The sequence below is a fragment of the Electrona antarctica genome (genome assembly GCF_951216825.1).
Source record: "Electrona antarctica genome assembly, chromosome: 7".
In the NCBI taxonomy this organism is placed as follows: Eukaryota; Metazoa; Chordata; class Actinopteri; order Myctophiformes; family Myctophidae; genus Electrona; species Electrona antarctica.
The window spans coordinates 43,930,294-43,943,451 of NC_136812.1; the positions used below are offsets into that span (position 1 = coordinate 43,930,294).

A 13,158-nucleotide genomic window follows, 5' to 3' on the forward strand; every position below is an offset into this window, starting at 1 on the left:
AGCGTTGGAGAAGCAGTTCCACAGGCCTTGGACCTACCCAGCGTTGGAGAAGCAGTTCCACAGGCCTTGGACCTACCCAGCGTTGGAGAAGCAGTTCCACAGGCCTTGGGACCTACCCAGCGTTGGAGAAGCAGTTCCACAGGCCTTGGACCTACCCAGTGAGAAGCAGTTCCACAGGCCTTGGACCTACCCAGTGTTGGAGAAGCAGTTCCACAGGCCTTGGACCTACCCAGTGAGAAGCAGTTCCACAGGCCTTGGACCTACCCAGTGAGAAGCAGTTCCACAGGCCTTGGGACCTACCCAGCGTTGAAGAAGCAGTTCCACAGGCCTTGGACCCTACCCACTGTTGGAGAAGCAGTTCCACAGGCCTTGGACCTACCCAGTGAGAAGCAGTTCTACAGGCCTTGGACCTACCCAGTGTTAGAGAAGCAGTTCTACAGGCCTTGGACCCTACCCAGTGTTAGAGAAGCAGTTCTACAGGCCTTGGACCCTACCCAGTGTTAGATAAGCAGTTTCACAGGCCTTGGACCCTACCCAGTGAGAAGCAGTTCTACAGGCCTTGGACCCTACCCAGTGTTAGAGAAGCAGTTCCACAGGCCTTGGACCTACCCAGTATTGGAGAAGCAGTTCCACAGGCCTTGGCCGTGGCTCCACAGCAGTCTGTTGAACACGCGGTTGAAGAGACGGTACAGGTGGAGACTGTCCACGTCGGACTCCCTCCAGATGCGCTGCAGTGCCGAGCGAACGTTGGTGCGCACGATGTCCAGCACCTTGACCACAAGGGAGGAAGAGAACATTCACATCAAAGGTTGTCCCCAGAATTCACAAAATGAAGCCTGCAATAGTTCATATATGGGGCATGTTATAGTCTGAACGCCTTAGCTGTAATCAGCTGTCAGTCAGCTGATTGTATTAATCAGCCTAGCTATTCCTCATTCACATCTCAGCTGACCGTTACATCACACATCCATACTCCAATCAGAGCTCACACCCTTAACGGCTCTTGGCTTCACTACAGCTGCCCCATTCCTTCACAGACACTGCTGTTGCTGCTGCACGCAAGCTTGCCTCCATCACCCCATACTCCACCTTTTGATCATAGTCTGGCATATAGGCTCAGGTCTGCTGGCATAGGCTCAAATGCTTGTGAATTTGTCTGCTGATTTAAATATGCTGATTTAAATGCAAATGCAAACTGCATGTTGAACTGAAATTCTTGTGTGCATGCAGGCTTTAAAGTAAACTAGAATTCAATGGGGGGGGGGGGGGGGTTGCTAATGTTCTCTGATTTTGCTTAGCATGCTGCTTTGACACAATTTAGAGAACATCTCCCAGAGCGCCGAGCCTTTAACGCCAACTGTATTCCATTTGTTTCAATAAATGTGACCACACGCGATATAGAGCCTGCCATCGCGGGGGTGGCAATTGTTGAGGACAGCTGAAAGACTATTTTCTTTGTCCTTTTTTATTTTTCTGTCTAAAATAATCTGAAGCTATATTATTATTCATGTCATGTTAGAGCAGGTCTGTAATAAATGTCAGAGCTGATATCGACATATAAATATGAAATAAATGCTTAAACATGTCACTATGTCTAATGTTATAACCATTGGGTTAACCAATGCTAACTAGACATACGGCTTCCCTGCTATAGTATGCAAATTCCGCTAAAATCCGCCTTTTTGTACACAATCGTTTTGGAAGATAATACTAGTCTTTTACTAACTGGCTAACAGAAATAGCACAGAAATAAGTATTAACAACGATATTTTGTAAAAAGTGTGTTTATTTTGGTCCGCCTAAAGCTAATTCATGCTAATGTTCCAGCTGGGGGCACTGTTGACCACAACAATGGAAAATGCGGAAATGGCTTCCTATTTCCAATAGCAGAAGAAGAAGACTCGAATGAATGTATTGTAAACATTGTAACATTATGTCACCATAACGTGGTTATTATTAGTTGCTTTGGAATGTACCTGCCATGAAAATTAAGGTCATAATAACGCAGATCGCATCGATATGTAATATAGCGCGATAATGTACTTGTTTTAGCTTACAGGATTGATATCAATATATTAGCTAAATGTAGCTAACGGCTATCATTGTGCGGTTGCCAGTTTCTGCGAGAGAAATAAGCAACCCGGTATATGAAAACAAGCCCAAAATAAGCGAAAATAGCGGATCTACATGCATACAAACAACACAAATCTTGTGTCTGGCATAAATTATTTTCAGATGGGGGTCTGCAGACAAATAATAATAATAACAGGCTAATGAAACAGAGGAATTAAGAGAAGAGCCAAGAGGGCACAATTTGTGCTGGGAGGGTTTGAGAGCAAACTGTCCTGTTGTCTGTTGGTTACTGTTTTTTATTTTTTTTATTTATTGCATTCATATAGCTCTTTTATTTGTACTCATCTGGAACATTTACATAGGCCTAATTTATCTGCCACTGTTATTTTCCCTTTTTCATACTACAAAAGGCCAAATAAATACAGTAGCCTATTTTAAAAAGGAGAGATAACAGGCAAACGATCAAGATAACAACATTCTCTAATTGTGTAGACTTATTGTAAATTAAGTAATGCAGATGTTTAACAATTATGTATATCTTGAGAGTGTAAAATGAAACAAAATGGACCTTTTTAAAGTTTCTTTTTACACTTGATAGTTAAAGATCTAATAAGGGTCCACTTGGTTACCAACTCTCCATAATCAACTACACTTTAAAAACAAGCCCAAATAATCAACTACACTTTATTTTTGTCAAATACATTTTTATTAACAGGTTGTAAATTATTATAAAATTGGTACAGTAGGCCTATGCATTATTTTTCTTTAGAAACAAGGCCAACTAATTATAATAAGCAGACATGGCAACACTGCTGGTTGACTAATGGAGTAATGAAGGGAAAACAGCGCCCCCTAAAGTCACAGATCACTGAACTAAAGCTTAGAAGTCCATTTTCTCTGCTTGGTCTTTTTTCCACTACTCCTGCAAGACATTTTTCTATAAGCCATATCTCCAAACCTGGTGGGTCAAACTGAACAACCAATATGTCAATTTGAAGCTATGATTCCCTGCTTTCACATGACATGAAAAAACGGAAATTCAAAAAAATCCAATGGCAGCCCCTCGGTCAAATCTGGTCACAAATGGTTAATCTACTTTGACGTGTTTCCTATTTGAAGTTACTTCTCTCAGAGTTAGATTGAGTTAGAGTCAGGATTTTGCAGTGTACAGGGGGGACTTTTTCTTGTATCTCTGGTGCGGCTAAAACAAACAAATAAATAAATAAATATAATAATAATTAAAAAAAAATACTACATACTACAATTAAGGCAAAAATACTCCCGCTGCTGACAAGGCATTGGACATACAGGACTCACATTAGCGTAACGCTACACTGCAGCAAACACGAGGCGATACCCTGCGTGTTAATTAGGGCGCTGAATGTGTTCCAGCCCAAGGATTCCTCTCAGCTTATTGAGCTTTCAAATCTCACAGCATGATACAGTAGACAGACAGAGCAGAGAGAGAGCAAGCGCACGGAAACACAAACACATGCGCACTGTAAATAAATGCAGATGCACAAACAAACACAGACGCAAGCTATGCATGCCAGTGTTATTTTCTTCACAACAATCGCACACAATAACGCAAAACAACTCAATTTACATGCACATGTTATGTATACAGTGAGTAGTGTGATGTCATAAGAACGTGCGTGCGTGTGTGTGTGTGTGTATGTGTGCGAGCGAGCCGTTCCATAGAGGGGGAGGGGCTTACCCTGATGCGCACATTAACTATTCATGGTGACTACATACAGTACGGTGCAGTGTATATTATAAGGCAATGTCTTCGTGAATCTGCCCTCCATTTATTCTGACTGATATACAGCAAATTGTTCTGATGTGTTTCACCCGGTCTGACGTCTGAAACACAGTAAACACACTTTCCACAATTTGTATCTCCTGTTGCGAGTTTCATCAGTCCACGTACTGTAACCACTCACCATTCGTACGCACGTATCTTGTAGACGGGCTATTTTCGCTGCACGACCTCCGCATCCAACAAAGCATACCTCAGGCTTCAGATTGGAGTGAGATTGGAGGAGGGCTGGCCACGCGAGAATAGAGCGCCAGAAGAGGCTAAGAGGCCAGTAACGGAGCCTGAAGAGCAGAGGGCTAATTGCCGGCCCGACGTCAGCCCGACACTGCTAGAAGATGTGGAGGCGTACTTAGGAGCCATGTGCTAAGCATTCCATCATGCTTTCCTCTCTTTTATTTTCTCTCGCTCCTCATTCTTTCTCTCTCCCTTTTGGCGCTGCCTTTCATATCTTGCTCCTCATTACAGCGTGGGTGCGTGCGTGTTTGTGCGCGCGTGCATATGTGTGTGTGCGCAAATGTTTTTTTTCTTTTTCTGATAGATTTCACCAGGCGTGACAAGCATGTAGACTTGTGCGCATGCTACAGATGGTCACATACACACACGCATGTACAGTATATTGTACTACTGTATGTACACACTGTATACACAATACTAAACAATATGGCACGGCAATGGCACGCTCCTGCTGCTCGTTATCCACTCCTATGCTACTGCTCGTTAAGCACACATGCACGTTTCACTCGAAGTCAAACATCAGACAGAAACACAGAGTGTGAAGAGCACATTATTACTGCTGTTTCATCTGGAGGCCTTTCCGGAAGCGCGTACCCAAGGGAGCAGTGGTGGAACGTAACTACAAGTACATTTACTCAAGTACTGTACGTAAAACTTTGAGGTATATCTTCTTTATTGAGTATTTCTAATTTCTAGTAATGTTATATTACTTCTACTCCATTACATCTCAGAGGCAAATATTGTACTTTTTACTCCAGTACAATTATTTGAAGAGTTTAGTTACTTTGTAGATGTTTATTATTATTATTACAGAACATAGATCAACCACTTCAGCCCTATTTTGACCATTTGAAAATTGCTGGTCTACATTGTGAACTTGTAGATCTGCTATTTTCAAAAGATTTGAATACATTTAAATACATTTGAATACTTCTAATTCTGCATAAAATCCATGTTTTGATCGGATAGAATCGTTAGCTGCCGCTCGTTAGCATCACAGTGTAAGGCCTCACTCAGACCTTTACTGCATTGCTGTATGCTTGTTGGATGAATGGTGTGTAGTGTCATGGCCGCCCCAATGCATTTCCAATGGAAGTCACATGGTTTGTAGTCCACATTTTGGACTACAAGCTGTTGTATGGCTTTCGGCTGTGTTTCGACTGCGCCCCTCCCCCTCATACAACACAAATGTTGTGTCAAACCATGTGACTCCCATTGGAAATGCATTGGGGCGGCCATGACACTACACAACATTCATCCAACAAGCATACAGCAATGCAGTAAAGGTCTGAGTGAGGCCTAGGTCGGACCATTGCCGGAACTATTGTCTGTATAATGCCATGTCGGACCGTTGGCGGTAAAAGCCCATATTTCGGGCGATAGTCCGTCGGATTTTTGGCGGGTCGGAAAAGCGTACGGACCCCGCGTTGTGTGATAGAAATGGGCTTTTTCCTTTTTTTTCTTCTTCACTAGACCATTCTCACATGTCCTAGGGATGGGTGGACCAAAGGAGAAGTTCCCAGCTGCAATAGTTTTTGCCCCCCCATGATATCCATTTGTTTTTTTGTGAAAAGTCATGATGAAATATTAAAGAAGTGTACCCCGAGTTGCCATGTATTGTTGTACTTCAATATATATTTTATGATAAATATAAATCATAAAATATAATTTTATGGGCGAAAGGGCCTTTCTGTGTGGAGTTTGCATGTTCTCCCTGTGTCCCCTAGGGTAGGTACGCTCACAAAAAAAAACATGCAGTAATCCTGGTCCCTATACTGCCTCCCCCTGGCCAGCCGGGGCGCCTGATGGAGGGGAAAGGAACTGGTCGGAATAACGTGTTCCTTCCACGTGCTATACGTCCGGCCGGGGAAACTCTCCCATGTCAGGCTCCTCATGCACAGAAGGAAGCATGAGGTCAGTCCGCTTTAGTTTCCATTTAGTTTTCGTCAGTGAAAAAGGGTAGTCGACAAACATTTCATAGAAAACACTGTGTTGGAAAACTCACTGGAAACACCAGGGGGTCTGTAACTCTGAGAGAGAGCGTACTCATAGATATTGTGTAAAGAGCCACATGATGTTTGGCCAAAATCTGCATGGATAAAAAAACATGAAAGGACTCCTGGTGGTCCTATGACAGGTGGATGTGAACAATTTGGGGCAGAGGTTATGCTCTGGCATAGTGTGTGTGTGTGCGTGCATGTGTGCGTGTGTGCGTGCACGCGTGCGTCCGTGTGCGTAGCTGCGCGTGCGCGTAGCTGCACGTGCTCGCATGTATGTGTCTGTGTGTGCGCGTGCACGTACACATGTAATTATGTCTGATGATGATGCATTGACCCACATGATGATAAAAAGATGTTTGTCCAGAATAAAGTCGGGCAATTACTATAGTGTGGTTGCGTGTGTTCAGTGGAGCGCATATCTCCACCAGGGCGGGTGGAACTCCATATTTGGACAAGTCTGATGTCATCAAGATAAAGTCGTTACGTGTAGGTCTGTACCAATATATAAGTGGTGGTGTGAGCAATGTGACTGCATTCTGTTACAGAACAACGCTTGAGGAGTTGAGATTTTCCAGCCTTGTGTGTAAAATGTTGAGGTGGACTGTGAACCTGAACGGACCACGAGGATATTATGCAGCAGTGACCGTCGGACACAAGGTGTATGCGATTGGAGGGTGGAACAATAATGTGAGCAACAGTGACCAGGTTGAAGTTCACGTCTTGAACACAGTATCTTTGCGCTGGCGGAAGTTGCCTCTGATGACACCTGGAAGAGAACCTCACCTTGAGGATCCCTCCATGCGTTATGGCCACACAGCTGTGCTGATTGAAGATATTGTCTACCTCTGGGGAGGGTTGACTAACCCAGGTTACTGCAATGTGCTTCATGCGTTTGATGTCGACGCCCACAGATGGTTCAAACCACAGGTTTCTGGGACTGTTCCAACGGAGAGGTACTACCACTCAGCCTGTGTCTTGGGGAAGGTCATGTATATTCATGGAGGAAGGAACCAGACTTGTTACACGAATTACAACTACAAGTTGGACACCACCACAATGGTCTGGTCGTTAATTAACACCAGAGGAACTCCACCTCCTGCTTCTTTGGGTCACACTGCCACCATCATTGGGACAAAGACGTTTGTATTTGGAGGCTCTAGGGGTCAGTACTACAACACCATCAGAGTATTTGACACAGAGACCAACCACTGTGTGAACACACCTTCTGCACAGCTTCTTCCAGAAGGACGAAGCGGTCATTCAGCCTTTACCTACAATGAAGAGCTGTACATATTTGGTGGCTGGACCGGTAACCCGTTAAATGATGTGTGGAAATTCAGTCCAGAGACCTTCTCCTGGAAGAAGGTTAAACCCAAGGGGAAAGGACCGTCTCCGAAGTCAAGGATGTGCTGTTGCATGATGGGAGATCGTATCATCCTCTTTAGAGGAGGAAACAAATCCACTGACCTGTATGTGTTAGACTTCAGTCCTAGCCTCAAGACTTTATGTAAGCTAGCAGTTATTCAGTACGGTCTGGAGCAGTCGGACCTCACACACGACATCAGGTGGGAACTGGCAGCCATGACTACCAACAGCAACAACTGGAACAAATAACGTGAGTGTTCTCACTGGATGCTGAAGATCTTCATATACTGGCAACACATGAGCAGCCATAGCTGAATGGGTAGAGAGAGGTCTTCATATACTGGCAACACATGAGCAGCCATAGCTGAATGGGTAGAGAGGTCTTCATATACTGGCAACACATGAGCAGCCATAGCTGAATGGGTAGAGAGGCTGCTTGGGAAAACCAGGGTTCCATTCCCGAACCCCGCTATGTGTCAAGATGTCCCTGAGCTTTAGCCCCTAAATGTAAGACACCTCGTCATTACTAACACTTTCAGTTGAGATGGAAAAGATTAAACATTTTCAAAATATGTGATTAAAAAAGAAAAGTAATACGATATTCAATGAAAAATAAAAAATAAATATATATAGCTGTCGCCGGCGCTTCGGACTAGCGTCGAGCATTCTGACGTTCTCCAGCCATCTCCACAGGCTTTCGGCTGTGTTTCGACTGCGCCCCTCCCCCTCATACAACACAAATGTTGTGTCAAACCATGTGACTCCCATTGGAAATGCATTGGGGCGGCCATGACACTACACAACATTCATCCAACAAGCATACAGCAATGCAGTAAAGGTCTGAGTGAGGCCTAGGTCTGAGTGAGGCCTAAGTGGGACATTTTGAAGATGCGCGCGCATCCACTTGCACTCTATGGCCTCACTCAGACCTTTACTGCATTGCTGTATGCTTGTTGGATGAATGTTGTGTAGTGTCATGGCCGCCCCAATGCATTTCCAATGGAAGTCACATGGTTTGTAGTCCACATTTTGGACTACAAGCTGTTGTATGGCTTTCGGCTGTGTTTCGACTGCGCCCCTCCCCCTCATACAACACAAATGTTGTGTCAAACCATGTGACTCCCATTGGAAATGCATTGGGGCGGCCATGACACTACACAACATTCATCCAACAAGCATACAGCAATGCAGTAAAGGTCTGAGTGAGGCCTATGTGCTGCTTTCAATGGCCTGTATCTCCAAATCGGCGCAATTAATGGCGTTTCTGGTGAAAGCAAGGTTTTTCAACAGCCGACAGCAGGCGCTGTGATAGGCACCGAGCGAGAGAACAACAACCACCGGTCAATACACCACACACAGCATTATGTCATCGTAACACCCTGTTACGGATATTTGGCTCTTCAAAATAAGGGTTGCAAGCGGAAAACCTTGCCAATGCGCGATAAATACATTAATTAATCCTGGCATTGTGTTAAGTACTTTCTAGGTATTTTTTTTTAACAATACCTTTGTACTTTTACTCAAGTAAATTTAGAATTCCGGACCTGTAACAGAGTATTTCTACACTGGGAGCCAATAGACTCATCCCTCCATCCCTCCTCTCGCCAGTAGCCACCAGGCTACACTATGACTATAGACCACTGACTGTCCTTTGTGTCAGTAGCCACCAGGCTACACTATGACTATAGACCACTGACTGTCCTTTGTGTCAGTAGCCACCAGGCTACACTATGACTATAGACCACTCACTGTCCTTTGTGTCAGTAGCCACCAGGCTACACTATGACTATAGACCACTGACTGTCCTTTGTGTCAGTAGCCATCAGGCTACACTATGACTATAGACCACTGACTGTCCTTTGTGTCAGTAGCCATCAGGCTACACTATGACTATAGACCACTCACTGTCCTTTGTGTCAGTAGCCATCAGGCTACACTATGACTATAGACCACTGACTGTCCTTTGTGTCAGTAGCCACCAGGCTACACTATGACTATAGACCACTCACTGTCCTTTGTGTCAGTAGCCATCAGGCTACACTATGACTATAGACCACTGACTGTCCTTTGTGTCAGTAGCCACCAGGCTACACTATGACTATAGACCACTGACTGTCCTTTGTGTCAGTAGCCATCAGGCTACACTATGACTATAGACCACTGACTGTCCTTTGTGTCAGTAGCCATCAGGCTACACTATGACTATAGACCACTGACTGTCCTTTGTGTCAGTAGCCATCAGGCTACACTATGACTATAGACCACTGACTGTCCTTTGTGTCAGTAGCCATCAGGCTACACTATGACTATTGACCACTGACTCTGAATGGACGGATGCCCTTGCACATGGACTACTAGGATCAAATCAAACTTTATCTACAGTATATGTAGGTATTTATCTACAGTAAATGGCACACAGGCACATTTCCAACGACCAAGGTCGAACCAAAGTGCTGCACAGAGCAAATTACAATTACACACTATACAGACAAAGAGAAAAGCTAATAAATTGAACATACCGTATCAATATATTCAGCTTACAAAGATAATATATTCAGCTTTCAGGATAATTACTCAGTCAAACAGGATTAATAGCTATAGTGAGAAAGACATGTGCAGGATGTACATCCCTGAACTGTGACAGATGCCTGTTATTAAGGCTAATTGATGTACTGTATCAGTCATAGTGTTGATGATGTGCGATATGTACATATATATTCATCCAGATACTCACTGTCGGCGCCTAACACATTATTCGCTATTATTATTCAGTGTTGATAATGTGTAAATACTGTATCCATTCTTATACATTGTTGGCGTGCGTGCGTGCGTGCGTGCGTGCGTGCGTGCTAATGATTTGCATTCTGTCACTGTTTGTTTTGGGGGATGTATTCTTCCTGCCTGCGTATGTCTGATTGTTGGTATTCAAGAAAGGGCCTCATTAGTTGTTCAATGAGGACAGATTCAAAATGGAATGCTTCTCATTTTAAGTCTGTTTCAACAGCTGCCTCAAAACAACAAAAAAGCATTTATTAACGACATCTCACCTTCCTTTGTTTGGTAGAGTCCAACTTCACCAGCCAATAGGAAGCCACCTTTGGTTTGTGGTACTTCCAGTTGTCGAGGATCTGTTGATCAACCAAAGTGGGAACAAATTAATAATCAAACAAAACCTGCACATGCACATCATTTGCAAATTGACCAAATAGGACTTAGTCGTGATTTCACAGGCCAGCCGCCAGTATGCCTAAGAAAAAAATAAAAAATAAAAAAACTATAAACTTACAAAACTCCCTCAGAGCGTCTTCAAGAAAAAAAAATACTGGCATCCCCAGCCATCCCACCCTGCTTCAGTTCCTCCACGCTTCTCTCTCTCTCTCTCTCTCTCTCTCTCTCTCTCTCTCTCTCTCTCTCTCTCTCTCTCTCTCTCTCTCTCTCTCTCTCTCTCTCTCTCTCTCTCTCTCTCTCTCTCTCTCTCTCTCTCTCTCTCTCTCTCTCTCCCATAGTTTTGCTTCCTTTTCCCTCCATTTAATCCCACTGCTCATTTTCCTGTGGCTGACCGACGCCGCCGGCGGGTGTATCGTTACTACCATATTCTGTCAGGGCGGCCGCCATGTTGCGTCATCCGATCACTGCCGGTGAAAAAAGGAAAGAAGAGAAAAGAATTGTAATGGATAAAATAGAAAAGTGAAATCAATGCGCATCGCCGGAGAGACAACGGCTGGGAAGCCAATATGCCTTTCTCACTTGAGGACCCGCCGACCCGCCGCGGTGAGAGCCGTTCCACTGACCTTCGCGGTCTACCTCGTGCTAGACTGTAGCTGCCTGTCACTCCGCTCGCTGGAGGTTACCTCGGGGCATAATTTGACCTGAAGTGGTTGGCTTTCTTCCCGTATTTTAAGACTGAATGGATTTTCTCCAAAAAAAGAAAGAGAAAAAAAAGAGCTCATTTTCTGGAGCTCATTCTCAAAGCCTTTCACTCAGCCAGACAGACAGACATACAGTACAGTACAGTATACTTTCTTTCACACGTCTGTGTATAATAGTACTTTGCTTGAACTTGAATGCTAGGCAGACCTGGGCGGAAGTCTGACGGTGAAGTGGACTGTGGAGCTTTGTTGTTCTTGAACCAGAAACCCAAGGTGTCGAGGGTTTGCTTTTGCAAAAAGAAAAAAAAGAAAGAAAGTCCTGTGGGCAGTGAAGGGGTTTTCCATGTGTTGGCTCCCACGATATGCCTAAAGGCTGTCTTACTGTTCCTGTGTTGACTTATATAGGCTGCAACTTCCCGCTGGTGTGCACACTTTGCTCTCAGCACGCTAGCTAGAACCCCAGCAAACACCATTTTCCCCATGGGAAGCCGTAAAGCAAACTGTAGGTGTGTGTGTGTGTGTGTGTGTGTGTGTGTGCGTGTGCGTGTGCGTGTGCGTGTGCGCGTGTGTGTGTGTGAAACATATTCTGTTGGCCATGCTTCTGTGCTCCTCCCATCCACTCGTGCACAGACAGATTCACTTCTATTAAGCATGAACCCTAGCGTCTCTACTCTGAAGAGATTTTATTCTGAGAAAAGGAGCAGACCTATTATAGAGCCCGGGGGGATACCGGTCAACTACTGTAAGTACAGTATATGGTTTACTGTAAGTGTTAAAAGCATCACACAGACTGACAGACAGGAAACTAACTGCACGCTTTGCCGTTCTTTCTGACCATTGCCCTTACCTGGAGAATTATGCAACGTGAAAATTAAAGTGCACACTTACTCAAACACGTCATTGACCCAATTAGCCTTCAACTTTAAATGGCAGCAAAAGGAGAAATGTGAGAGATATGGTCTCCGTGTCTGGCGAGCACGTCTCATCTCCCGACGCAAATTAGAAGCTTTACAGGTGCAGGTGCACGTCTGTGTTTCCACCATGCCCTCATTAGGGTTTGTAAACACTACAGGTGTGGCGGTAATTGTCTCTCACGACCCCAGCATGGGTGTGCGTGTGTGGTGTGCGCGTGCCTGTGTGCGACACATGCACACACGCACACAAAAGAAAAGAAACTCCAGCTACGGATAAAGGAGGCATTGATTAATACGATGGCGCGGCGGGGAATAGCGCTGGACAGAGCAGTCGTCAGCGGGGTCGTTTGAAAGACAATGGGAGCAGCGGCCGGCTGGACGGGCTATTGTGAAGAGATGCCAGGAGGTCACTGTTAGTTACGCTGCAGAGTGACCGCACCTGGCTGCCGAGCGAGGGGACGTCTGGGGGATAGGACCGAGGACACCTCACGCTCCTGCTCCTGACATTTGCACATAGCTACAGGATAAAGCCTGATTGGTGCTTTGTCGCGTGACTGTGTCGCGCTGACAATAGTCAACCTTCAAACTCCCTATGTGTCGCAGAGCGCGATGCGTTGTGAACTTGTAGGTCTGCTATTCTCTGCGCAGAGCATAACTTACTGACCACTTTGATTTACTTTTTTTCCTCCTTTTCTTCCAGTTCGGCCTTGTGTTTACTTTTTTTCTTTCTTTCTTGTCTTTTCCCATCCTGGGTGTGGTTTTCTTTGTTTTTCTTGCATAGAAAATGTGCGCATGGACTACCATGACCACGGAGAATACCCAATTCTGATTGGCTGGAGAGTGTGCATTGTTTTCAGATACCCACGTCAACTCCGTTCGCAACA

The 13,158-nt window shown here is 44.8% G+C and overlaps 1 protein-coding gene across 1 annotated transcript in view; it reads right to left on the minus strand.

The window, feature by feature from the left end:
• Window positions 1-13,158, minus strand: part of ttll7 (tubulin tyrosine ligase-like family, member 7) — a 126,442-nt gene that overhangs the window by 14,699 nt on the left and 98,585 nt on the right. Inside the window, exons 18-19 of the mRNA XM_079506225.1 lie at window positions 10,539-10,619; window positions 610-770 (exon numbers count right to left, since the gene is read on the minus strand). Of these exons, the coding sequence (XP_079362351.1) occupies window positions 610-770; window positions 10,539-10,619 (242 nt within the window). The remainder of the gene's footprint in view (window positions 1-609; window positions 771-10,538; window positions 10,620-13,158) is intronic.